The sequence below is a fragment of the Pseudorca crassidens genome, chromosome X (genome assembly GCF_039906515.1).
Source record: "Pseudorca crassidens isolate mPseCra1 chromosome X, mPseCra1.hap1, whole genome shotgun sequence".
Taxonomy (NCBI): domain Eukaryota; kingdom Metazoa; phylum Chordata; class Mammalia; order Artiodactyla; family Delphinidae; genus Pseudorca; species Pseudorca crassidens.
The window spans coordinates 89,909,640-89,936,090 of record NC_090317.1 but is presented as its reverse complement, the minus strand read 5'-3'; the positions used below and the strand labels follow the sequence as shown (position 1 = coordinate 89,936,090).

The window sequence follows — 26,451 nt, the reverse complement described above, 5'->3', positions numbered from 1 at the left end:
AAATATCTATTTAGGTCTTCTGCCCATTTTTGGTTTGGGTTGACTTCTTTTTGATATTGAGCTGCATGAGCTGCTTGTAAATTTTGGAGATTAATCCTTTGTCAGTTGCTTCATCTGCAAATATTTTCTCCCATTCTGAGGGTTGTCTTTTCATCTTGTTTATGGTTTCCTTTGCAGTACAAAAGCTTTGAAGTTTCATTAGGTCCCATTTGTTTATTTTTGTTTTTATTTCCATTTCTCTAGGAGGTGGGTCAAAAAGGATCTTGCTGTGATTTATGTCATAGAGTGTCCTGCCTATGTTTTCTTCTAAGAGTTTTATAGTGTCTGGCCTTACACTTAGGTCTTTAATCCATTTTGAGTTTATTTTTGTCTATGGTGGTAGGGAGTGTTCTAATTTCATTCTTTTCCATGTAGCTGTCCAGTTTTCCCAGCACCACTTATTGAAGAGGCTGTCTTTTCTCCATTGTATATTCTTGCCTCCTTTATCAAAAGTAAGGTGACCATATGTGTGTGGGCTTATCTCTGGGCTTTCTATCCTGTTCCATTCATCTATATTTCTGTTTCTGTGCCAGTATCATACTGTCTTGATTACTGTAGCTTTGTAGTATAGTCTGAAATCAGGGAGCCTGATTCCTCCAGCTCCGTTTTTCTTTCTCAAGATTGCTTTGGCTATTCAGGGTCTTTTGTGCTTCCATACAAATTGTGTAACTTTTTGTTCTAGTTCTGTGAAAAATGCCATTGGTAGTTTGATAGGGATTGCATTGAATCTGTAGATTGCTTTGGGTAGTAAAGGCATTTTCACAATGTTGATTCTTCCAATCCAAGAACATGGTATATCTCTCCATCTGTTGGTATCATCTTTAATTTCTTTCATCAGTGTCTTATAGTTTTCTGCATACAGGTCTTTTGTCTCCTTAGGTAGGTTTATTCCTAGGTATTTTATTCTTTTTGCTGCAATGGTAAATGGGAGTGTTTCCTTAATTTCTCTTTCAGATTTTTCATCATTAATGTATAGGAATACAAGAGATTTCTGTGCATTAATTTTGTATCCTGCAACTTTACCAAATTCATTGACTAGCTCTAGTAGTTTTCTGGTGGCATCTTTAGGATTCTCTCTGTATAGTATCATGTCATCTGCAAACAGTGACAGCTTTACTTCTTCTTTTCCAATTTAGATTTGCATGTATCTTTTTGAGTTAGTGTTTTTATTTTTTAAATAGATATATACCCAGGAGTGGAATTGCTGAGTCATATGTTAGTTCTATTTTTAGTTTTTTGAGAAACCTTTATATTGTTTTCCACAGTGGCTGCACCAATTTACATTCCCACCAACAGTGTACTAGGGTTCCCTTTCCTCAGCATCCTCAGAAACGCTTGTTATGTGTTTTTTTTTTTTTGTTTTTCAGTACGGGGGCCTCTCACTGTTGTGGCCTCTCCCGTTGCAGAGCATAGTCTCCAGACACACAGGCTCAGTGGCCATGGCTCACGGGCCCAGCCATTCTGTGGCACGTGGGATCTTCCCGGACCAGGGCACGAACCCGTGTCCCCTGCATCGGCAGGCAGACTCTCAACCACTGCGCACCAGGGAAGCCCTATGTGTTGTCTTTTTGATGATAGCCATTCTGACAGGTGTGAGGTGGTATCTCATTGTAGTTTTGATTTATTATGCATTTCCCTGATGATTAGCAGTGTTGAGCATCTTTTCATGTACCTCTTGGGTATCTGCATTTCCCCTTTGGAAGAATGTCTACTCCGGTCTTCTGTCCATTTTTTAATCAGAGTGTTTGTGTTTTTGATGTTGAGTTGTATATAGCTTTTTTAGTGCATATTCTAGGTGTTACATTATATATACACAACATATCACAATCTACTGGAGTTGACATTTTATCAGTTTGAGGAAGTCTAGAAACTTTTCCTCCCTTTACTCTCCTACATCTATATTATTGTTTTAAACATTTCCTCTACATACATTAAGAACCATATCAGACAGTTATACATTTTGCTATAACTGTCAGACATAATTGAGAAAGCAGCATCAGCAGGAGTGTGTTGTATCTACCTGTATTTTTACTCTTTTCACTGTTCTTTCTCCCTGATGTTACAAGATTCCTTCTATTACTATTTTTCCTACTTTGTAAACTTTCTATTCTTTTAAGGGGGGCATCCAAGAATGACTTGATTTCCCCTTCACTCCTGAAGGATATTTTACTTGGATATAGAATTCTGAGCTGACAGCTCTCTTTTTTCAGTACTGGGAAAATATTGTCACCTTCTTCTGGCCTGCATGGTTTCTGATAAGAAATCTATTGTCATTCAACAAAATTTTGCTCTGTTAGAAAGGTGTCATTTCTCTCTTGCTGCTTTCAAGGTTTTTGTTTTGTTTTTTCTTTAGGTTTCAGAAGTTTGATTATGATGTGTCTTTGTTTGAATTTCTTTGAGTTACCCTGTTTGGGGTTCACTTAGCTTCTTGAATCTGTAGGTTTATGTCTCTCTCAAATTTGGAAAACTTGCCTAAGTATTTTTGTAGGAAAGATTACCAGAAGCAGAATCTCTGGGTAAAAGGGTTCAAGCTTTAAAAATTCATTAGAGGGCTTCCCTGGTGGTGCAGTGGTTAAGAATCTGCCTGCCAATGGAGGGGACACAGGTTTGAGCCCTGGTCCGGGAAGATCCCACATGCCATGGAACAACTAAGCCCGTGGGCCACAACTACTGAGCCTGCACTCTAGAGCCCGCACGCCTAGAGACCCTGCTCCACAACAAGAGAAGCCACTGCAATTAGAAGCCTGCGCACTGCAATGAAGAGTAGTCCCTGCTCACGCAACTAGAGAAAGCCCGCATGCAGCAATGAAGACCCAATGCAGCCAAAAAAAGAAAACAAAAATCACTAGATATTTTCAAATAACCCTCCCAAAGTTAGTGGAAGTTTTTATTTCTGCTGGCAATGAATAAAAATGCCTGTTTACGTACCCCTTTACCAACAGAAAGTATTATTAATCTATTAAACCTTTGCCAATGTCCTAAACAAAACAATGCATTGTTGTTTTAATCTACATTTCTTTTTAGTGAAATTGAGCATATTTTATGTTTATTGACCATTTGTATTTCTTCTCTAATTGTTCATTTTCTTGTCAAATTTGTCATCTTTTTCTTGCTGATCATGCAATTCTCTTTGTACATTTTGGAAATTATTCCTTTGTCATTCATGTTGACAATGTTTTTGGCCAGTTTGTTGTTAAGTTTTTTAACCCTGTTTTTATTTTTGTTTACTTGTTTTGCCAAACAAAAATTAAAAATTTTTAGCTACTAAAATTTGTTGAGCCTGTTGCTATCTCTAGATTTTTGTCCTGTTTAGAAATATTTTTCTTTCTGCAAGATTATAAAAATTTTTAAAATATTTTGTCTAGTATTTCCATTGTTTCATTTTCACAATTAAATCTTGGATCCATGTGAAATATATTTTCATGTAAAAGTGAGGTAGGTAAGAGCAGATCTTTCCTATCAGGTTTTAATACAGGGATGTAGTGGGGAGGGGAAAGGAGAGTTCATGAAAGGGTTGTATGCCTGGGTGGAGGGAAATATTGGAAAATGGTAGAGTCAAAGGGCTGTCTCCTCTTTTCTTAGTGTTCCCTCTGAGTGCTACCCAAAGGAAAGGTTAAGTCCACTGGAAGTTTGAAAGTTGCAAGAAAAAAAAATTTAATTTTTGGAAAATTATAATTTTTACTCAATAACTTTTTTGTTTTTGTGAAGAAGTGGAAAGAAACAGGAAAAATAAAATTGCTTGTTTTGTGATTTTTGTGTTGCTATTGTTTTGGTGGATGGACCTTTTCCTCTTTTGACTAAAGAAGACTTGTGACTTGTGTTAATACTATATTTCCTTTATAGTGCATCCCAGTGGGACACTTGTCCACAGCGATGACCCTTAAAGGAAGATACTCCTTTACTTGGTTAACAAATATTAATATTTTTCAGCCATCTGTCAAGGAGGCAGGTATGGGGTAGTGCTTATGTGTTTGGTCTCTGGAATCAGACTGCTTGGGTTTGAATCCCAATCCAATAGCTTACTAGCTGTGTGATCTTGGGCAAGTTACTAAACTTCTCTGTACTTCAAGTTCCTCTTCTGCAAAACGGGGACATTAACAACTCATTGTATTGTTGTGAGTGTCAGAACAGTGTCAAACATATTGTAAGCAATTGATAAATGTGAACTCTTCTTAATACTAATCACTGGAGATAAGAGCACAATAGGTGCAGTCCTTGCAGTTGTGGACCTTCCATTCTTGAGTGAGGAAGTAGGTTAAAAAATTACAAATAGCAATAATTACTCTAAAAGAAACGTAAGGACCTAAATGGGAAGGAAATCTAAAAAAGAGTGGATATATGTATACATATGACTGATTCACTTTGCTGTACAGCAAGAAAGTAACACAACATTGTAAAGCAACTATACTCCAATAAAAATTAAAAGAAAAAAGAAATGCAAGGCGCTGAGGTAAAATATTAGGGATTGGGAGAAGAATCCTACTCTAGATAACATGGTCAAGGAAGGCCTCTCTGAAGAGTGGATATTTAAGGTGAGACTTAAAGCATGAGAAAAATAATTTAAAGAAGAGAGGGAAGAATGTTTCTGACAGTGGGAACGTCATGTGCAAAGTTCCCGAGAAGAGGGATTTTCTGTATATTCAAAGTTTGGGAAGAAGATCATTATGGCTGGAATGGAGTAAATGAGAAAGAGTGGTATGAGACAAGGTTTGTGAGATAGGTGGGACTTGTAGGCCAGGGTAAGGAGTCTGGATTTTATTTTAAGTTCTGTGGGAAACCACAAAAGCAGGAGAGGGACATGATACCTCTTTTTTTTTTTAAAAAAAGACTGATCATATTGTATTGTACTTGCATTAGAGAAGAGCCAGATTGGAAAGGGGGAGAGCAGCTTGGAAGCTTCTGACTGTGGTCCAATCGAGAGACTATGGTTGTAGTGGAGATGGAGGGAAGTGGATGGATATAAAATATATTTTTGATGTAGAATCAACAGCACTCGCTGAAGGATTGGATTTGGTAGGGTAAGGTAGTGGAAAAGAGTTTGAATCAAGGATGATACCCAGGTTTCTGGCTTGATTAACAGGCTTGATGTGGTACCAGTTTCTGAAATGGCGGACATTGGAGGAAGGATCAGGTTTGGTGAAGGTTGTGAATACGTTAAGTTTGAGGTGTCTATTAGACATCCAAGTGGAGATGTGGAGTAGCCAGTTGGATTTATGAGTCTGGAGTTCAGGGCTAGCTTTTAGATGCTACTTAAAGTCATGGATCTGGATGTGATAACCTAGGGATATTAAAAAGAGAAGAGGGCCTGGGATCATGTGACTATTTTCCATTTAATGTAGAAGCTATGAGATACTAAAAGGAGAATGGACTAATAATAAGTGTAAAGATGCAGTTTAGTGGTAGAGTATCTGTTGTATATGCAGGAATTCCTAGATTTTATTCCTGGCATCTCCATTCTCTCTTTCCCTCCTCAGAAGACAGGGCAGGGTTATACACTCTTCAAGTCTTTTGTCAGTTACTCATATATATATATTTTTAGCTCCTGGAATAAAGCAGGTGCTCAATAATTATTTGTTGAATGAATGAATTAATGTAGGAATGGAATGAATTAATTAATGTAGGAATGAAATGAATGAGCATATCGGTTGTATTACCTGCTTTGCCACAATGTAGCATTGTGACATTAGGCAGTTAGCAAGCTAGAGTTTTGTTGTTTGTAAAACGGCAATAATAAAAGTACCTACCTTTTTGGACAGTGTTGAAAACAATTTAAAAAATTATAGCAATTAGCACAGAGCTAGCACTCAATTAATGTTAGCTACTATTAGCTCTCTGCACTTTGGGGGCTATCCATAAAATAAGGGCAATAATTTCTGCTCTGCTTCCCTCACAAAGGCACGTTTTGGCCGCACTGCGCCGGCTTGCGGGTCTTATTTCCCTGACCAGGGATTGAACCTGGGCCACCGCAGTGAAAGCGGCGAGTCCTAACCACTGGACCGCCAGGGAATTCCCAAAAGCTTATTAATATTAATGTTTTAATTGCTCTGAACTTCACTACATAATGCAGCGGCTCTCGCCATCCTCCAGCAGGATTATTTAAATGAAAACGAGTCTTTAAAGAGACGCAGCACTCCCGCTTGTCAGCCCAGCCCAGTCCAATCAGGGGTACAGGAAACCACGCCCCGTTGTGAAGTCAATTAGCTGCAGAGTTCAGTTTAAAAATACCCAGCCCCGCCCCTCCTTGCTAGGCGAGCTCAAGTCTCAACTGCACGCTGATTTGCCCTTGCTGGCCAATCACCGCTGCTCTGCTTCCTGGGCTGTAATTTTCAAAATTCGCTACTGGGCTGATTGGAGAGAGCACGGGGAAAGTTGAGACGAACGCCAGTTGCTGGGACGCGGAGCTCCGGTCATTTCCCGGGCCTCTCCTGGGCTAGGACTGCGCCCGTGGTCTTTCCTCTTCTGCCCTCAATCTCGATATGAGGTAGGCGCCTTTGAACTTGTACTGCCCGCTTGAATGTTCGGTTGTGTCGCACGCGGGTGGGTCCTTGAGCCTCACTCCAGTCACTTGTAACTCACTGTCTTCTTTTGCCGGGATGCATGGGATCCCTGACACGAAACCTTTGCTTTTTCCTGTCAGTCAGCAGTCTGCGGAGAGAGCCCTGTACGAGGTTGGGCAGGGAGTGTGTATTAGTGGGTGAGATGGCAAAGCAAAGAAAACCAACAAACCTAAAAAACCAAACGAAAACAACAAAAAACCAAAACTGGGTCCCAGCTTTTAAATGGAGCTACCAGTACACATGCCTGAATGCGAGTACATTTACATAACGTCTTTTCACAAGCGAAACTGTGCAGGATCAATTTCATCCACAAGACGTATTTAAGCTAGAGAATGCTACTTGAGGGATGCCTTTTGAACTACGGTTGAAGGATATGAAGGAAGATGGAAACATGTGTCCTTCCTCCCTTGTTGTCTCCCCTGGCTCTCTTCTATCACCACCTCCAACCCCTCCAACTCTGGCTTTCCACTGCTCTCTGCTATGGTCCTCTTGGAATCTTAGAATGTCAGAAGTTGAAGGGATCCTAGAACAGTGCTTCTTAAACTTTAAAGTGCATACAGATCACCTGGGGTTATTAACTTGCACTTCCTGATTTGGTGAGGCCTACCTCGGGGACTGAGATTTTAAATTGCTGACAAGCTCCCAGGTGATGCTAATATTGCTGGTCCATTGACCATGGTTTAAATGTCGAAGAGACTCTGGTCCCACTATCTCATTTTATTAGGTGGGGGAAGGAGGCCTGGAGAGGGAAAAGGGACCTGTCCAGTGTCACTCAGCCAGCTAGGGCAGGATTAGAACTAGACCCTAGGCATCCTTCTCAGCTCAGTGCTGCTTTCATTGACACCATGCTGCTTTCTCTCCCCAGTGTCTTGCTGTCTGTAACCTGCCTTTATATATAAAAAGAAGTCGCTACTGTTTCCTGAGATTGTCTTGATCTACAGTTTTGGACTCTGAGCAATTGGGCTTCTAAAAAGGCCAACTTGCCCCTGTGTGGGTTTCAGCACCAGCCCTGGGATGCCCAATGGAGTCTTCAACACTCATCAGTGTGTATGTAGGGGAGATGGAAAGTCTGGAAAGCAGAAAGGATTTTAATTTTTTTGTCCAAATAAGGCTAAGGGTTCTGTAGGTGGTACAAGTTGAGAGTGTTCTACAGAGTGTCCTTTTATGAAAGCATGTTTTTGGTGATGTCAATCCCCTCCCCCCACCTAGTGGCAGGGAAATTAGTTACTTAAGTCAGTGTCTGTGTCCCCCAAAGCAAGTGATTATTGTTCAGGATAATGAAGGTGATACATAACCATCATCTGAAAAACCTTATTTTCTCTGAGGTTTAGTCAGCCTGTGATGTCATCAGCTGAAAGTTTTCTGGCCTGTTGACTCCAGTTTGATGTTTTCTTTCCGTTTGAAAGATAAAGATTTCAGAACATGAGTCTTTGGTCATCCATAGAAAATTGTATGAGGTGTGAATAATAATAGTGGAGTGAGTGGTTTTCATACAGTGCAGTTAAGGGTGGGTTCACTCAATTTAGCTTTATTGCTGCTTGGCTGAGTTTTGAGGGATGAGATGGAAAATAGGTTTGGATTTGGAGGAAGAGAAGGAGAATAAGATGCACCATTTATTCTGAGTACCAGGTTAAGCTTTGCACGTACAAATTTACATTTGAGCCACACAATACCTCTGCAAGTAAGAGGTGGTATAGCTCTTTTGCGAATGAGGAAACTGAGGCTCTAAGATGCTAAGTTGGCTGATTTAGGAGCCCAATTGCTTCTTAAAAAAAAGTCTATTCATTCTAACTCCTCATTACTCCTCATACTACCACACTATGGCCTTTCACTTTGGACTGTAGGCTATTTTGGAATCTTTTTTGCATACGATCAGAGAGACTTCATGGTATTTTAGAAAAGAGCCCTGGAAAGAGCTGAATGTTCTATGCTGCTTAATAATTTGTCCTGTGTAGTAAGTCACTTAACTCATCTGGGACTATAAAATGGAAAGAATTGTACTTGCCCTGCTTACCCTCACAGTTTTGTTGGGAGGATTAACTGACATAGTAAATGTGAAGGCACATACTTGTACTAACTTTTCCTTGCCAACAAAATGTTTAATATTCTCCATCCAAAGCAAAGCCCAAGTTAGCCTTTCTTCTTTCTTAAACCTTCCCCTCAAACTGCAGTCTTCTCTGCAGTCTTACCAGCGTGGCCCCAGCCTAGCTTGCAGCCTCTTTCTAACTCCTCCCCAACACATTCTTTATACTCCACACTCCAGGATGTTACCAAACTTGCTGTGCTCTGCATGTTCAACCCTCTGCCTAGGCTCAAGCTTTCTTTGCCTGGAAAGCTCCCCTGTCTACTTGGGAACCTTTTTGTCGTTTAAGTCCAGATGGAATCTCCCACAAGATTACTGTCTTGCCATTGTGTTTCTAAAGTACTTTTTATCTACCGTTTTTAAATCATTTGTCATATTTTTATGTTACTGTTAGAGCTGTGCCTGTGAATACTTCTAGGGTAAGATACATGATTTATTTGTGTTTGTATCTCCATTGCCTGAAGTATCTGGTGCATTGCCTTTAGGGTCTCTCTTATGGAAGCCTGTTCTTTGTCAAATGCAGTTGAGCTTGGACACTGAATATCGGTGGAGTTGGAAGGGCAGTTGTATTTGAGTGGGAAGGGTCTCTTGGATATCCAAGAACTGATTCCTCCTAATTATGTATTTGCTTGTAAGATACATAAGTATATCATAACTATTGGGAACTCACAAACTAAAAGAAATTTAAGGAATGTAGAATGGGATCCCACACTGAGATAGGATGAAGGTAGGACTCTCCCAAGGTCTGTAATGACTGTTAAATTTTTATGTCAAGTGATTTTCAACAAGTTAGTTCCTTCTGCTGTTATCTTTTTATTTTATTTTTTTCTTACTGGGTGTCTGGAACTGGATTACAGTTTCTTGATTGAATGCAGCCTTTGAATACCCTCTGGCCTATTGTGCATGTGTGTGTGTGTGTGTGTGTGTGTGTGTGTGTGTGTGTGTGTGTGTGCAGTGTATTCTTTTGCCTTCTCTGTAGCATCATTATAATTGCTGTGGCCAGGACCCCATGCCTTTTAAAGAACATTAACCCTACCAGCGAGCCTCCATACTATATGATCTGTCATGTTCTTGATTATTTTCAATGCAAAACTGTTAATTTGTCCCCAGTGTTCCTAGGCTAAACTAGGGGCTAGGCCACAGTCCCAGTGCCCACAGGGGGTGGCAGGCACTGTACTGAGCTTTTTACATAGAGTATCTCATTTAATTTGAACAGTGCCCTGCAGAGGTACGTATACTTATCTCCATTTTACAGATGAGATAACTGAAGCCTAGGGAGTTTAAGTCACTTGCCCATGGTTAAGTGTGGTAGAACCAAGATTTGAGCCCAGATCTGCTTAAATCAAAGTATGTTTTCTCCTAGGGATGCTACAGAGAGACTGGGTTTTCTCAAGGATCTCCAGAGAATTCTGATATTTCTGGTGAATGGTGTTTTAAAGAGTCCTTTTCTGATTGCAGCCCTGCCTTGGATAGATGCTGCTGAATCCATAAGAAATGCCACTGCCACTACCACCCCAACGCTCCAGACGTGAGACTAAGAAATCTCAGTCCAGCAAAATTGTGCCCAGTGATCATGGCCCATCTGAAAAGGTTAGAGCAAGCTGTCCCTCCCAACAGTGTTTCATATAAGCTCTTCCTGTGTTGGTTCAGTCCCTATGCTCATCCCTACATCTTTTGAAATATGTGTGGTTTAATCTGAGAAAGTGGGAAAGGGTGGCAGACCTTGTAGTTGGAGAAGACCATCAAATTAGGACTTAGGGGGAAAGTGTCAACTCTTCTTTCCTGTAAATACATGGCTAAGGTGAAGGCCGTCCTCCATAACCTTCAAAAGCAAACAATACTCAGTTCTCATTAGTGATCACATCTATACTCTTACTCTCTCTGAGATGCTCAAAGCACCTTGCCAGGTGGCTGCTTGGTACATCCTGGGGAGAGTATGAAGACTAGGTCAACAAATGTATTATAATGCTTTTTACAGCTATTAAATTTGAAGAATGGGCCCATTTTGAGTTTTTTTTTTTTTTTTTTGCAGTACACGTGCCTCTCACTGCTGTGGCACGCATGCCTCTCACTTCTGTGGCCTCTCCCGTTGCGGAGCACAGGCTCCGGACGCGCAGGCCCAGCGGCCATGGCTCACAGGCCCAGCCGCTCCGCAGCATGTGGGATCCTCCCGGACCAGGGCACGAACCCGTGTCCCCTGCATCGGCAGGCGGACTCTCAACCACTGCGCCACCGGGGAAGCCCAAGCCTGCTGTTTTGACCTTGTGGATAGTTTGTCATTCCGACCCTGTGATGTTCTATGTTCCTCATCATTCATATTTTAATCAGAATTTTACTAACCTGATGAATTGTCATTAAGAGAGTATTTCCTGGGGCTTCCCTGCTGGCGCAGTGGTTGAGAGTCCGCCTGCTGATGCAGGGGACACGGATTCGTGCCCCGGTTCGGGAAGATCCCACATGCCGCGCAGTGGCTGGGCCTGTGAGCCATGGCTGCTGAGCCTGCGCGTCTGGAGCCTGTGCTCCGCAGCGGGAGAGGCCACAACAAATGAGAGGCCCGCGTACCGCCAAAAAAAAAAAAAAAAAAAAGAGTATTTCCTGGAGCAAACATCATCAGGCCAATTTATTTTCCTTGATTGGTTTTCTCTCAGCACAGATAAACACTTTCTAATCATTTTCATTTTTGTCTCACTGAAATGATTTTCTTGGAGGGGCCAAATGTGTTTTTCCTATGTAAATTTGGCAAGAAAGATTTGATACATTGATCAGATTTTTGTCCATATCAAATTTTCCAATTAGAGTCCTGCCACTGTAAGTTTTCTTCTGTGGCAGTTATTTTTCTAAATCCAACTCTCTCAGGGCACATCTTGCAAATATAAATTTTATTGAGTTCAGTTTCACCCATTGATTTTATTTGGGGCTGGTTATTTCTACCAGTAATACTAAGTAGGAATTGGATAACAGACCAACAGTTAATTTCTTAGCCAATTTGAGAGAAAATAGTAATTTATTTTTTGCTAATTATTTCCACTAGGATTATTTATCATGAACTAGATAAGAGACTAATAGTTTACTTATTTCTTAGCTTAATCAATTAAAAAACAGAAGTAATTCTCAGCTCTTTCAGGATTGCTCCACTGTGCTAGATTGTTCTATTGTAATATGAATCCAGTTCTCTAAATTTGTAATCACTTACTGTGTCATGTGCTAACTGTCCATGATGTAAATAGAGAACAGGGAAAATAAATGGTCTGACCTCAATGTTCTGCTTCATATTATAACAACTCTCTGACATAGGTAGGGCAGGGTTCTCAATTCATAAAGGAAATCTGATACTTAGGAGACTTTCACCAAATAAAAACTGTTAGGGAACAGAAAAGCCCTACAGCGTGATTTACCTTAACCTCTAACCCCACAGAGATAGTCTTGCTCATTTGGGAGTGGGGTAAGGCATGTGTAGATAAACACTACCTAGAAAGGAAGCTCCCTTTGATCCAAAATACTCACCCTTCCTCCTTTCCCCCATCTCTCCCTTGTATACACTAAAAGAGATTAATATGAATTACCAAACTCCTTTCTTAAAATACAAAATTTCCCCTATGAGGTTTAAAAACATATTGGACTATATACTTTTTTTTTTACATCTTTATTGGAGTATAATTGCCTTACAATGGTGTGTTAGTTTCTGCTTTATAACAAAATGAATCAGTTATACATATACATATGTTCCCATATCTCTTCCCTCTTGCATCTCCCTCCCTCCCACCCTCCCTATCCCACCCGTCTAGGTGGTCACAGAGCACTGAGCTGATCTCCCTGTGCTATGCGGCTGCTTCCCACTAGCTATCTATTTTACGTTTGGTAGTGTATATATGTCCATGCCACTCTCTCACTTTGTCACAGCTTACCCTTCCTCCTCCCCATATCCTCAAGTCCATTCTCTAGTAGGTCTGTGTTTTTATTCCTGTCTTACCCCTGGGTTCTTCATGACATTTTGTTCCCTTAAATTCCATATATATGTGTTAGCATACGGTATTTGTCTTTCTCTTTCTGACTTACTTTACTTTGTATGACAGACTCTAGGTCCATCCACCTCATTACAAACAGCTCAATTTCGTTTCTTTTTATGGCTGAGTAATATTCCATTGGATATATGTGCCACATCTTCTTTATCCATTCATCTGATGATGGACACCTAGGTTGTTTCCATCTCTTGGCTATTGTAAATAGAGTTGCAATGAACGTTGTGGTACACGACTCTTTTTGAATTATGGTTTTCTCAGGGTATATGCCCAGTAGTGGGATTGTTGGGTCATATGGTAGTTCTCTTTTTAGTTTTTTAAGGAACCTCCATACTGTTCTCCATAGTGGCTGTACCAATTCACATTCCCACCAGCAGTGCAAGAGTGTTCCCTATTCTCCACACCCTCTCCAGCATATATTGTTTCTAGATTTTTTGATGATGGCCATTCTGACTGGTGTGAGATAATATCTCATTGTAGTTTTGATTTGCATTTCTCTAATGATTAATGATGTTGAGCATTCTTTCATGTGTTTGTTGGCAGTCTGTATAACTTCTTTGGAGAAATGTCTATTAGGTCTTCTGCCCATTTTTGGATTGGGTTGTTTGTTGTTGAGCTGAATGAGCTGCTTCTAAATTTTGGAGATTAATCCTTTGTTAGTTGCTTCATTTGCAAATATTTTCTCCCATTCTGAGGGTTGTCTTTTGGTCTTGTTTATGGTTTCCTTTGCTGTGCAAAAGCTTTGAAGTTTCATTAGGTCCCATTTGTTTATTTTTTTTTAATTTCTATTTCTCTGGGAGGTGGGTCAAAAAGGATCTTGCTGTGATTTATGTCATAGTGTTCTGCCTATGTTTTCCTTTAAGAGTTTGAGAGTTACTGGCCTTACACTTAGGTCTTTAATCCATTTTGAGCTTATTTTTGGTGTATGGTGTTAGGGAGTGATCTAATCTCATTCTTTTCCATGTAGCTGTCCAGTTTTCCCAGCACCACTTATTGAAAAGGCTGTTCTTTCTCCACTGTACATTCCTGCCTCCTTTATCAAAGATAAGGTGACCATATGTGCGTGGGTTTAGCTCTGGGCTTCCTATCCTGTGCCATCGCTCTATATTTCTGTTTTTGTGCCAGTACCATACTGTCTTGATTACTGTAGCTTTGTAGTATAGTCTAAAGTCAGGGAGCCTGATTCCTCCAGCTCTGTTTTTCGTTCTCAAGATTGCTTTGGCTATTCGGGGTCTTTTGTGTTTCCATACAAGTTGTGAAATTTTTTGTTCTAGTTCTGTGAAAAATGCCAGTGGTAGTTTGATAGGGATTGCACTGAATCAGTAGATTGCTTTGGGTAGTAGAGGCATTTTCACAATGTTGATTCTTCCAATCCAAGAACATGGTATATCTCTCCATCTACTTGTAACATCTTTAGTTTCTTTCATCAGTGTCTTATACTTTTCTGCATACAGGTCTTTTGTCTCCTTAAGTAGGTTTTTTCCTAGATATTTTATTCTTTTTGTTGCAGTGGTAAATGCGTGTGTTTTCTTGATTTCACTTTCAGAGTTTTCATCATTAGTGTATAGGAATGCCAGAGATTTCTGTGCATTAATCTTGTATCCTGCTACTTTACCAAATTCAGTGATTAGCTCTAGTACTTTTCTGGTAGCATCTTTAGGATTCTCAGGTGACATGCATAGTATCATGTCACCTGCAAACAGTGACAGCTTTACTTCTTCTTTTCTGATTTGGATTCCTTTTATTTCCTTCTCTTCTCTGATTGCTGTGGCTAAAACTTCCAAAACTATGTTGAATAAGAGTGGTGAGAGTGGGCAACCTTTTCTTGTTCCTGATCTTAGTGGAAATGCTTTCAGTTTTTCACCAATGAGGACGGTGTTGGCTGTAGGTTAGTCATATATGGCCTTTATTATGTTGAAGAAAGTTCCCTCTATGCCTACTTACTGGAGGATTTTTATCATAAATGGGTGTTGAATTTTGTCGAAAGCTTTCTCTGCCTCTATTGAGATCATATGGTTTTTCTCCTTCAATTTGTTAATATGGTGTATCACGTTTATTGATTTGCATATATTGAAGAATCCTTGCATTCCTGGAATAAACCCCACTTGATCATGGTGTATGATCCTTTTAATGTGTTGTTGGATTCTGTTTGCTAGTATTTTGTTGAGGATTTTTGCATCTATGTTCATCAGTGATATTGGCCTGTAGTTTTCTTTCTTTGTGACATCCTTGTCTGGTTTTGGTGTCAGGGTGATGGTGGCCTCGTAGAATGAGTTTGGGAGTGTTCCTGCCTCCGCTATATTTTGGAAGAGTTTGAGGATAGGTGTTAGCTCTTCTCTAAATATTTGATAGAATTCTCCTGTGAAGCCATCTGGTCCTGGGCTTTTGTTTGTTGGAAGATTTTTAATCACAGTTTCAATTTCAGTGCTTGTGATTGGTCTGTTCATATTTTCTATTTCTTCCTGATTCAGTCTTGGCAGGTTGTGCTTTTCTAAGAATTTGTCCATTTCTTCCAGGTTGTCCATTTTATTGCCATAAAGTTGCTTGTAGTAATCGCTCATGATCTTTTGTATTTCTGCAATGTCAGTTGTTACTTCTCCTTTTTCATTTCTAATTCTATTGATTTGAGTCTTCTTCCTTTTCTTCTTGATGAGTCTGACTACTGGTTTATCAATTTTGTATATCTTGTCAAAGAAGCACCTTTCAGTTTTATTGATCTTTGCTATCATTTCCTTCATTTCTTTTTCATTTATTTCTGGTCTGATCTTTATGATTTCTTTCCTTCTGCTAACTTTGGGGTTTTTTTGTTCTTCTTTCTCTAATTGCTTTAGGTGCAAGGATAGGTTGTTTATTCGAGATGTTTCCTGTTTCTTAAGGTAGGAATTTACTGTTATAAACTTCCCTCTTAGAACTGCTTTTGCTGCATCCCATAGGTTTTGGGTTGTCGTGTCTCCATTGTCATTTGTTTCTAGGTATTTTTTTATTTCCTCTTTGATTTCTTCAGTGATCACTTCGTTATTAAGTAGTGTATTGTTTAGCCTCCATGTGTTTGTATTTCTTACAGATCTTTTCCTGTAATTGATATCTAGTCTCATAGCATTGTGGTCGGAAAAGATACTTGATACAATTTCAATTTTCTTAAATTTACCAAGGCTTGATTTGTGACCCAAGATATGATCTATCATGGAGAATGTTCCATGAGCACTTGAGAAAAATGTGTTTTCTGTTGTTTTTGGATGGAATGTCCTATAAATATCAATTAAGTCTATCTTGTTCAATGTATCATTTAAAGCTTGTGTTTCCTTATTTATTTTCATTTTGGTTGATATGTCCATTGGTGAAAGTGGGGTGTTGAAGTCCCCTACTATGACTATGTTACTTTCGATTTCCCTTTTATGGCTGTTAGTATTTGCCGTATGTATTGAGGTGCTCCTATGTTGGGTGCATAAATATTTACAATTGTTATATCTTCTTCTTGGATCGATCCCTTGATCATTATGTAGTGTCCTTCTCTGTCTCTTGTAATAGTCTTTATTTTAAAGTCTCTTTTGTCTTATATGAGAATTGCTACTCCAGCTTTCTTTTTGTTTCCATTTGCATGGAATATCTTTTTCCATCCTCTCACTTTCAGTCTGCATGTGTCTCTAGTCCTGAAGTGGGTCTCTTGTAGACAGCATATATATGGTTCTTGTTTTTGTATCCATTCAGCCAGTCTGTGTCTTTTGGTGGGAGCATTTAATCCATTTAATTTAAGGTAATTATCGATATGTATGTTCCTATTCCCATTTTCTTAATTGTTTTGGGTTTGTTATTGTAGGTCTTTTCCTTCTCTTGTGTTCCTTGCCTAGAGAAGTTCCTTTAGCATTCATTGTAAAGCTGGTTTGGTGGTGCTGAACTCTCTCAGCTTTTGCTTGTCTGTAAAGGTTTTAATATCTCCTTCAAATCTGAATGAGATCCTTGATGTTTAGAGTAATCTTGGTTGTTGGTTTTTCTCCTTCATCACTTTAAGTATGTCCTGCCAGTCCCTTCTGGCCTGCAGAGTTTCTGCTGAAAGATCAGCTGTTAACCTTATGGGGATTCCCTTGTGTGTTATTTGTTGTTTTTCCCTTGCTGCTTTTAATATGTTTTCTTTGTATTTAATTTTTGACAGTTTGATTAATATGTGTCTTGGCATATTTCACCTCGGATTTATCCTGTATGGGACTCTCTGTGCTTCCTGGAGTTGATTAAGTATTTCCTTTCCCATATTAGGGAAGTTTTCAACTATAATCTCTTCAAATATTTTCTCAGTCCCTTTCTTTTTCTCTTCTTCTTCTGGAACCCCTATAATTCGAATGTTGGTGCGTTTAATGTTGTCCCAGAAGTCTCTGAGACTGTCCTCGATTCTTTTCATTCTCTTTTCTTTATTCTGCTGTGCAGTAGTTATTTCCACTATTTTATCTTCCAGGTCACTTATCTGTTCTTCTGCCTCAGTTATTCTGCTATTGATCCCATCTAGAGTATTGTTAATTTCATTTATTGTGTTGTTCATTGTTGCTTGTTTCATCTTTAGTTCTTCTAGGTCCTTGTTAAATGTTTCTTGCATTTTGTCTATTCTATTTCCAAGATTTTGGATCATCTTTACTATCATTATTCTGAATTCTTTTTCAGGTAGACTGCCAATTTCCTCTTCATTTGTTAGGTCTGGTGGGTTTTTTCCTTGCTCCTTAATGTGCTGTGTGATTTTCTGTCTTCTCATTTTGCTTATCTTGCTGTGTTTGGGGTCTCCTTTCTGCAGGCTGCAGGTTCATAGTTCGCATTGTTTTTGGTGTGTGTCCCCAGTGGCTAAAGTTGGTTCAGTGGGTTGTGTAGGCTTCCTGGTGGAGGGGACTAGTGCCTATGTTCTCGTGGATGAGGCTGGATCTTGTCTTTCTGGTGGGCAGGTCCATGTCTGTTGGTGTGTTTTGGGGTGTCTGTGGACTTATTATGATTTTAGGCAACCTCTCTGCTAATGGGTGGAGTTGTGTTACTGTCTTGCTAGTTGTTTGGCATAGGATGTCCAGCACTGTAGCTTGATGGTCGTTGAGTGAAGTTGGGTGCTTGTGTTGAGATGGAGATCTCTGGGAGATTTTCGCCATTTGATATTATGTGGAGCTGGGAGGTCTCTTGTGAACCAGTGTCCTGACGTTGGCTCTCCCACCTCAGAGGCACAGCACTGACTCCTGGATGCAGCACCAAGAGCCTTTCATCCACAAGGCTCAGAATAAAAGGGAGAAAAAGTAGAAAGAGAGAAAGAGAGAGAGGGAGGAAGGAAGAAAGAAAAGAAAGATGAAAGAGGATAAAATAAAATAAAGTAAGATAAAATAAAATAAAGTTATTAAAATAAAAAATAATTATTAAGAATAATTTTTTTAAAAGAAAAACAAAACAAACAATAAAACGGACGGATAGAACCCTAGGACAAATGGTGAAAGCAAAGCTATACAGACAAAATCTCACACAGAAGCATACACATACCCACTCAGAAAAAGAGGAAAAGGGGAAAAATAATAAATCTTGCTCTCAAAGTCCACCTCCTCAGTTTGGGATGATTCGTTGTCTATTCGTGTATTCCACAGATGCAGGGTACATCAAGTTGATTGTGGAGCATTAATCCGCTGCTTCTGAGGCTGCTGGGAGAGATTTCCCTTTCTCTTCTTTGTTACCACAGCTTCCGGGGCTCAGCTTTGGATTTGGCCCTGCCTCTGCGTGTAGGTCCCGCAGGGCATCTGTTCTTCACTCAGACAGGACGGGGTTAAAGGAGCAGCTGCTTCGGGGACTCTGTCTCACTCAGGCCGGGGGGAGGGAGGGGTGCAGATGTGGGGCGAACCTATGGCAGCAGAAGCCAGCGGGACGTTGCACCAGACTGAGGCGCGCCATGCGTTCTCCCTCGGAAATTGTCCCTGGATCCCGGGACCCTGGCAGTGGCGGGCTGCACAGTCTCCCCCAAAGGGAGGTGTGGATAGTGACCTGTGCTCACACACAGGGTTCTTGGTGGCGGCAGCAGCAGCCTTAGCGTCTCATGCCCGTCTTTGGGGTCCGCACTGTTAGCTGCGGCTTGCACCCGTCTCTGGAGCTCCTTTAAGCAGCACTCTTAATCCCCTCTCCTCTCGCACCAGGAAACAAAGAGGGAACAAAAAGTCTCTTGCCTCTTTGGCAGGTCCAGACTTTTCCCCGGACTCCCTCCCGGCTAGCCGTAGTGCACTAACCCCCGGCAGGCTGTGTTCACGCCGCCAACCCCAGTCCTCTCCCTGGGATCCGACCGAAGCCCGAGCCTCAGCTCTCAGCCCCCGCCCACCCCGGCGGGTGAGCAGATCAGCCTCTCGGGCTGGTGAGTTGCAGTCGGCACCAATCCTCTGTGTGGGAATCTCTCCGCTTTGCCCTCTGCAGCCCTGTTACTGTGCTCTCCTCCACGGCCCCGAAGCTTCCCCCTCCGCCACCTGCAGCCTCCGCCCTCGAAGGGGCTTCTTAGTGTGTGGAAACCTTTCCTCCTTCACAGCTCCCTCCCACTGGTGCAGGTCCCGTCCCTATCCTTTTGTCTCTGTTTATTCTTTATTCTTTTGCCCTACCCAGCTACGTGGAGATTTTCTTGCCTTTTTGTAAGTCTGAGGTCTTCTGCCAGCGTTCAGTAGGTGTTCTGTAGGAGTTGTTCCACGTGTAGATATATTTCTGTTGTATCTGTGGGGAGTTAGGTGATCTCTGCGTCTTACTCTTCCCCCATCTTCCCGATTCCAAAAAACTGTCTCTTCAATCTTGGAGGCAGCAATTTGCCCTGTGTCCACCACCTTCTCTTACAGATCCAGTAAGAGTTGTTGATTTTCTACTTGTTATTAGGGTGGAGTGACAGCTTCCAAGTTTCATACATGTGGCGCTGCTAGTGTTGGATGGTCTCCTGCAGAGGCGGAGGATGGCTGTGGCTCACCGTGGGGACAAGGACACTGGCAGAATTTCTGAGAAGTACTCCTTGGTGTGAGCCCTCCGAGAGTCTGCCATTAGCCCCACCAAAGAGCCGGGTAGGCTCTAGTGTTGAGGTGCCTCAGGCCAAACAACTAACAGGGAGGAAACCCAGCCCCACCCATCAGCCTGGACTATATACTTTTAAAATACTATTTCTGCCCATTTATACTTTATATAGATTTTTAAAAAACATGTTTTCTCTTATTTGGTCCTCAAATGCGGTAGGTTATTATTCCAGTTTTACTGATGAGGCAATTGAGTCTCAGAAACTAAGTGACTTGTGCGAGGTCAATACCTAATAAAGAGCTGATCCTGGATCAGTATCTAGGTATGTGTGTTATTGTCCTTATTGAGAATGTCTTAAATCAACTACTTAAGAGACACTTAAATTTTGTTAAATTATTGAACTAATTTAACTGGGAATGTCCATATTAAAGGAATGACTGGGAGTTGCAGGGTGGTGGGGGTGGTGATGGTTAATCTTGGCTAGTATAGCCATGAATATGAGAGGAGTAAGAGAGAAAATTAGCTTCACCAAGCTAGTTTACTCATTCTGAGAGTTACACTGACAGTTATCTTTTCTCCTCCCAGCCTTGTCCCTATCATCAATGATTACCTCCTTCAGTGACTATCTAAGCAGTGGGTTCCAAAATTTCCTTTTGTTGTAGTTTATTGGGGTTTATTATAGGCGTCTACAGTTGCTTGGAGATTCAGCCATTCCCCCCCTGAGCCCCAAAGATGACCTGACGTCCCTGAAAAGACTGTTCACAATTGGATATACGCATTTACCTCTTTTACTTTTTTAGAGAGAGGAGAATTACCAAGCAAAGATATCTCCATCTTCACCTCAGGGACCACTCAAAAAGAGGTCAGCTTTTGAAGATCTCACCAATGTGAGTATGCCAGTCCAGTTCTCTGCCATGGTGTTGCATAAGGTTTACACAGCCTCTTCCTTGAGGGACCTTTCCAGTTTACCAAACTCTGACCCTCTCTAGAATGTTGAGAGCCAATTTTATTTGGAATCAATGACCCAATTTCAGAAACTGCAGTGGCTCTTCTGCTGCCACATACCATCTGGATTAATTGATGGAGCTCTCTGGAAGCAGTATGAGTGATTATCAGGTATGAAATTGTAGAGAAATATGAGAACTTTGGGATCTTGCATTTAGATAAAGTCCAGAGGTGGCTCAGCTGGTTGCATAGGCCTTGGAGGTAAGTACTTTGGTAGATTCATTGTAGTCTAGGGCAGTGTTTATCAGTTCAAGCACTATGGACATTTTGAACAGCAAAGTTTTTCTATTGTATATGACTGACTTCAGCCAGCATTCCTGGTCCCTAGCATTAAGTTCCAGCAGCATCCAAGTCATAGTGACAATCAAAAATGTCGTCTGATGTACAGAACCATTGATGACCACAGTTCCATGATCTGGTTTTCAACTATGGAGATCTAGAAACTCAATTTTGACTAGAATTCCTGAGTTCACTTCCAAGTTACCTCCCTTCTGATGTTATTAAGGCGCCAGCAAAAAAAATTTACTAGTTAGAAAGTTACTAACTGAATATAGAATTGAGTCAGAGGTAATCTTTTGTCTTAGAAAATAATAATAACTGATGTCTCCTGAGTGTTTACCATGTGTCAAGCACTATTCTAAGCATTTTTCCCTGTATCCACTCACTTAATCCTCATAAAATCCTTTGAGGCAGATACTATAATTATCTCCACTTCACAGATAAAGACTTGCCCAATGTTGTTTTTGAAGTCTGTTTCATCTAGGATACAGAGAACCCTAGTGGACCCTATCCTGCCCTCTATAATAGTGTCCTTCTGTGGCTACCAGAATTCTTACATCTGCTAGATAATATTTTACCCCCTTGGGCAGGATTGGATAAGCATTGGCAAAGCTCTCCCCTTTGTATCTCTGCTCTTTAGATGCTATGTGACCACCTTTGTGCTAAAACAGTCTTTTCCCCATGCAGATTACAACATGTATGATTGTGTTACAGCTTCCTGCATAATCAGATTTACTCTAGATTGCTTGAAAGAGCTACCTCCCACACAGACCTGTAAGGTTAGATTCATTTCCTGACTTATTTAACCATGGCTCTAGAAACTTGGTTGAAATAAGGTAGCCACAGAAATCAGAAGCAGATGCAGCTCATCTTAATGTAGCTTCCCTTGGCCTCCAGAGTCCCTGATGGGAGTCCAGTGACACTGTGCAAAGCAAAGTCTAACCGCATATGAAAAACTTTCCTGCCATGTCTCAGTCCTCTTTTTGTTGTGAAGTTTATGTCATCATTCATAAAGAACAAACACAAATAAATTAATAGGAAACACATGCTAGGACCCTCCTGATTCTCCAACTGAATTCAACATCTGTTAGGCCACATACTTGTCCAGGGTTGGGGATGCAAGTCATCCCTGAGCAGTATCTCTGCCTCTAGCTTTTCAGAAGCTCAGAAAGCCCATTTCCCTTTTGTGTTCAAGTCCTGGTCACCTTGAATGATCTTTGGTGCTTTCCAGACAAAGTTCTATCATTACAGTGTACCTAAGCCATTCCAGGGTTGGGCATTTCTGCAGACGTCTGAGCTCATTTCTTTGAGGATTGAGGACTCTTTTCTCTCTGAATTTTGGGGTTTCCCTTTATGATGATTTGCTTCTTCCTGTCAGTATTACTTCGTTTTCATGTCCCCATATCTGTCTTCTCCTCAACATTCACCACAGTGAGGTCCTGGCTTGCCAAAAGAGCTGATCTGTTTTAATTAGTTAGTCTGCTGTGAGTGTTCTTTTTTTCCCTCTCCTTTATCCTTTCAGCATGGGAAGGACTTTTGATTTGTTAGAGCTGGTCCAAAGCCAGTGGATGAGGAGATAAAGTCTATTTCCTAAATTATTTTTTGCCAGTAGGATTGTCATCTCTATTTTCCTATTTTTTGGTGAAAGAATTATGGGGAGATACTGGTAAAGGTCCCCTTGAGCTTAGATCTGAAAATATTAGTGCTTTGAACCTTCACATATGGCAAGTTGAAAGTTTCACCCTGGGGATTAGGGTCTCCACCTCTCTCCTGCCAAGAACGCACATCTTTTCCAAAGCTGGATCTCAGCCTGACACATAAGGAGTTTGTAAAACTTTAGGTGAAATTAAAATGCAAACTGTGTCAAGCTCTTTGAAGAGCAGAAGTGGACAACAACTTGAGGGCCTAAGAAAGAATTCCCTGTTGGATTGTAGTTGCTTATTATGATACGATGATACAAAGGCATAATTTTTTTATACTTCATTTGGAAATAATTTCAAATTTATAAAAAGTTGCAAAAATAAAAAACAGTACAAAGAACACACATATGCTGTTTACCTAGATTCACATATTACTAACATTTTATCCTATCTGCTTATATACATCATGGTCCTTTACCATGAAGTACTTAGGGTATTTCAGTGTATATAGAGAAAGAGTCTCTATATACTATTTCTCCTCAGAGAAATAGTCTTATATAAACACAGTGCAGTCAACAACTTTATACATTTACATTGATATAGTGTTTTTATGTAATCTATTGTCCATATTCCAATTTTTTTCCATTGACTTTGTAAAGTCAATGTTATAAGCACTTTTTCCCCTCCAGTAATGGATCCAGTCTAGGGTCGTTTACGTGTCATGTCTCTAGCTTCTTTTAATCTGGAACACTTCCATAGCCTTTCTTTGTTTTTTATGATATTTTTGAAGAATACAGTCCCACCCAACCCCCCTTTTAAAAATAGAACATTCCTCATTTTGTGTTCGTCTGATGTTTCCATGTGATTAGATTGATGTTATATATGCTTGGCTGGAGTACTGTATAGGTGATGTTCTGTCCTTAGAGTATCACATCTGGAGGCACATGACATCCATCTGTCCCTCATTGGTGAGGTTAATTTTGATCACCCAGTCAAGATGTTGTCTGGTTTCTCCACTATATAATTACTGTTTATTTCTTTTTCCTCTTGCAACTAATAATCTGTGGGACACACCCTTAAGAGCCTCCAAATAGCCACTCTTCATCAAAATGTCCCCTAGATTTAGCATTCATTGATGATTTTTGCCTAACAATCTTTTTGATGATTTTTCCAACTCTAGCACTTGCTCCCCATTTACCAGTCTACAAGCAGAGGCCTCCCTTCTTCCCTGTTTATTTATTATTGGTATAGACTTATGAATTCCTGTTTTTTCAGTGGTTTGTTGTTCAGTATTGTATTTTATTATTTTGGTGCTCAAATTGTCCCAAATTTGGTCACTAGGGCCCCCCTTAATCTGACTACTGTGTCTTTGTGACATACTATCATCATTTTTTTGAACATTTTCTTTCCAGCATAACAGGATGTTCCAGGATGTTCTTGTACCTATTTTATTGGCATGGAGTCAACCATTTCTGTGAAGAATTCCTGTTCCTTTTAATGGGGAATGGTATTAGAGACCAAGATCTCAGTGCTAGGTGTGCTACTGGGGTGTCTGCTTTTTCTGCCCTTTCTGCAGACAGAGTTAGGAAATGTCTGCATGTATATATACATATAGATACACACACATCTGTACTTAAACATATATATATATACACATATATCTATATATACAAATACACACACTCCTGTATACTCAGATGTATATACACATATACCTATTTAAGAAATCATGAGTCCACACAACTCCCATTCCAAAACGTACAGGGTTCTTTCTTGTATTCCTCAATCCGTGTTTATATGTTCCTTCTCTACAATGAGAACCATGGTTCACAAGATCATCAACACATTTACTCAATACTATAATACATCTAAAAGAGTTTCAGAATTACTTCTTCCACACCACCATAATAAACACACCTACTAAAAAGAGTTCCAGATTTATTTGCAATATTCTCCACCATCCCACAAACACATCCTGACTGAGGATGTATATGGTGAGGGTGTATAGTCTGTGTTTACTTGGATTAGTTGTTTATTATCTTGTATTTCCTTCTGTTTTCTTTCTTTTGTCCTTCAGTGTGGTTATGGTATTTATTTGGAATATAATTAGATTCCATTTGTTTCATTTTAAAGGCATAACCTTTAAGATTATTTTTACTGACATTATTCACAGTCCCATGATCTCTTCTACTGTTTAATAGAATTAGTCATGATTAGAGTTTCTGGTGGAGCTTTCCAGAGCCCCATGTTAAATAAATATCCCCTCAGTGAGATGGGATAGATGTATCACAGGTAGTGTTGTATTAGAGGTCTATCCTGAAAAGCTAGTTGATCTTGGTATACTCAGGCAGCAAAGCCAGTTATATTACCTTTTCCCCCCTCTGAACATCTTATGGGGTCAAAATGGAATGTGATGTTTACAAAACATCTTTTTGAGAATTTACCAGCCATATGCCTGACATTGGAGATCAGAACTACATCATATGTATCTTGAAATCACTTAGGGCTGCTATTTAGCTAATATGCACCAGGACTACTGTACTGCTAGCTTCCATCATAACTAGTTGGCACCAGTACCATACTGGTTGTAAGATGTTTTGATCAATGTTCCTGGGAACACCCAAACAAGGTGTCCAGGGTGTGGATGTGTGTCAGGACCTTCCTGTGAGAACCACCTATTGGTTAATTTGAGGTTCTCTCTCTCTCTCTCTCTCTCTCCATTTCCTTGCTTCCTCCTCCAGACCAGCCCCCCCACCTTTATTTTTTCCTTGCAGGCTTCTCAAAGTCAACCTGCCAAGCCCAAGAAAGAAGCCAGTAATGAGTTTGTTAAAGATGTTTCCAAGAAGATAAACAGGAACACACGTGCTCGTGGGTGAGTACGAGGGTAGTCAGATGGCATTGTTTTATATGGTAAAGGAGAGGGTGTGACATCCTTTTGACTGCCTTTTGTCCCCATTGAGAACATTTTTAGTGAGCTACAGTGGTGAGTATTACATTAACTCCGGGTGCTTAGATGGACTAAATTGCTGAAGAATTATAGGCCTCATCTCACCACCACCCCCAATCTTTCTCTCTCTTTCTCTTTGCCCCTCTCCCTCACTCCCTCACTCCCTCACTCCCTCACTCCCTCACTCCCTCACTCCCTCACTCCCTTACTCCCTCTCTCCCTCCCCCTCCCCCTCCCCCTCCCCCTCTTTCCCTCTGTCACCCACCCACATGGTGTGTGCATATTGAAAGAGCTGTTGTCATTGAGGAATTTGCCAAAAGTTCTTGTGCTCATCTTTCTCTATTTTAGTACTTCAGTCCTTGACTGAGCTACTCTGTGGTTGAGAGTGTGGATGCAACTTAACTTTTCAGGGGATTCTCAGCAGCTGGCTGATAGCTTGCCAGTCTGCTTATCCCATTAGAAACCTTAGGGGGAGGCTTGTTCCTTTTTACTGTAGAGAAATTACTATCTCCTTAGGCCAGAAATGTGTGTTGTCCGCTGTTATAGGGAACTGATCACAGGTTCTGCAAGTAGATAGGAGTATTCTCATCTAGGATCGGGAAAAGGATTTACTCCTAGGAAATCTTCTATTAGAAGAAGAGTTAGAAAGTGGAGTGAGACCTTTTTATATCCTCTCCTCATTCCAGTGGGAATTACTTCTTTCTGGAAGAATAGAATAGATCAGCTAGATAGCTATAACCCAGCTAAGCATGGGTTCCAAATGGTAAGGGGAAAAGTTTGGGGAACTCCTAAAAATTAACATGCCAGGTCCACAGGACACTTTGCTAATTACCCAGCAGAAAGAAATCATACCAGAAGATTAGCATTTAGCCCACTCAGTTTCTTGCTGAAATGAAATTCC

At 40.5% G+C, this 26,451-nt stretch overlaps 1 protein-coding gene across 1 annotated transcript in view; it reads left to right on the top strand.

Annotated features, from left to right (window-relative positions):
• Positions 1-6,381: 6,381 nt before the first annotated feature.
• Positions 6,382-26,451, top strand: part of CCNB3 (cyclin B3) — a 52,349-nt gene continuing 32,279 nt past the window's right edge. Inside the window, 4 exon segments of the mRNA XM_067722395.1 lie at positions 6,382-6,520; positions 10,138-10,269; positions 20,480-20,566; positions 25,378-25,475. Coding sequence (XP_067578496.1) covers positions 10,174-10,269; positions 20,480-20,566; positions 25,378-25,475 — 281 coding nt within the window. The 5' untranslated portion in view covers positions 6,382-6,520; positions 10,138-10,173.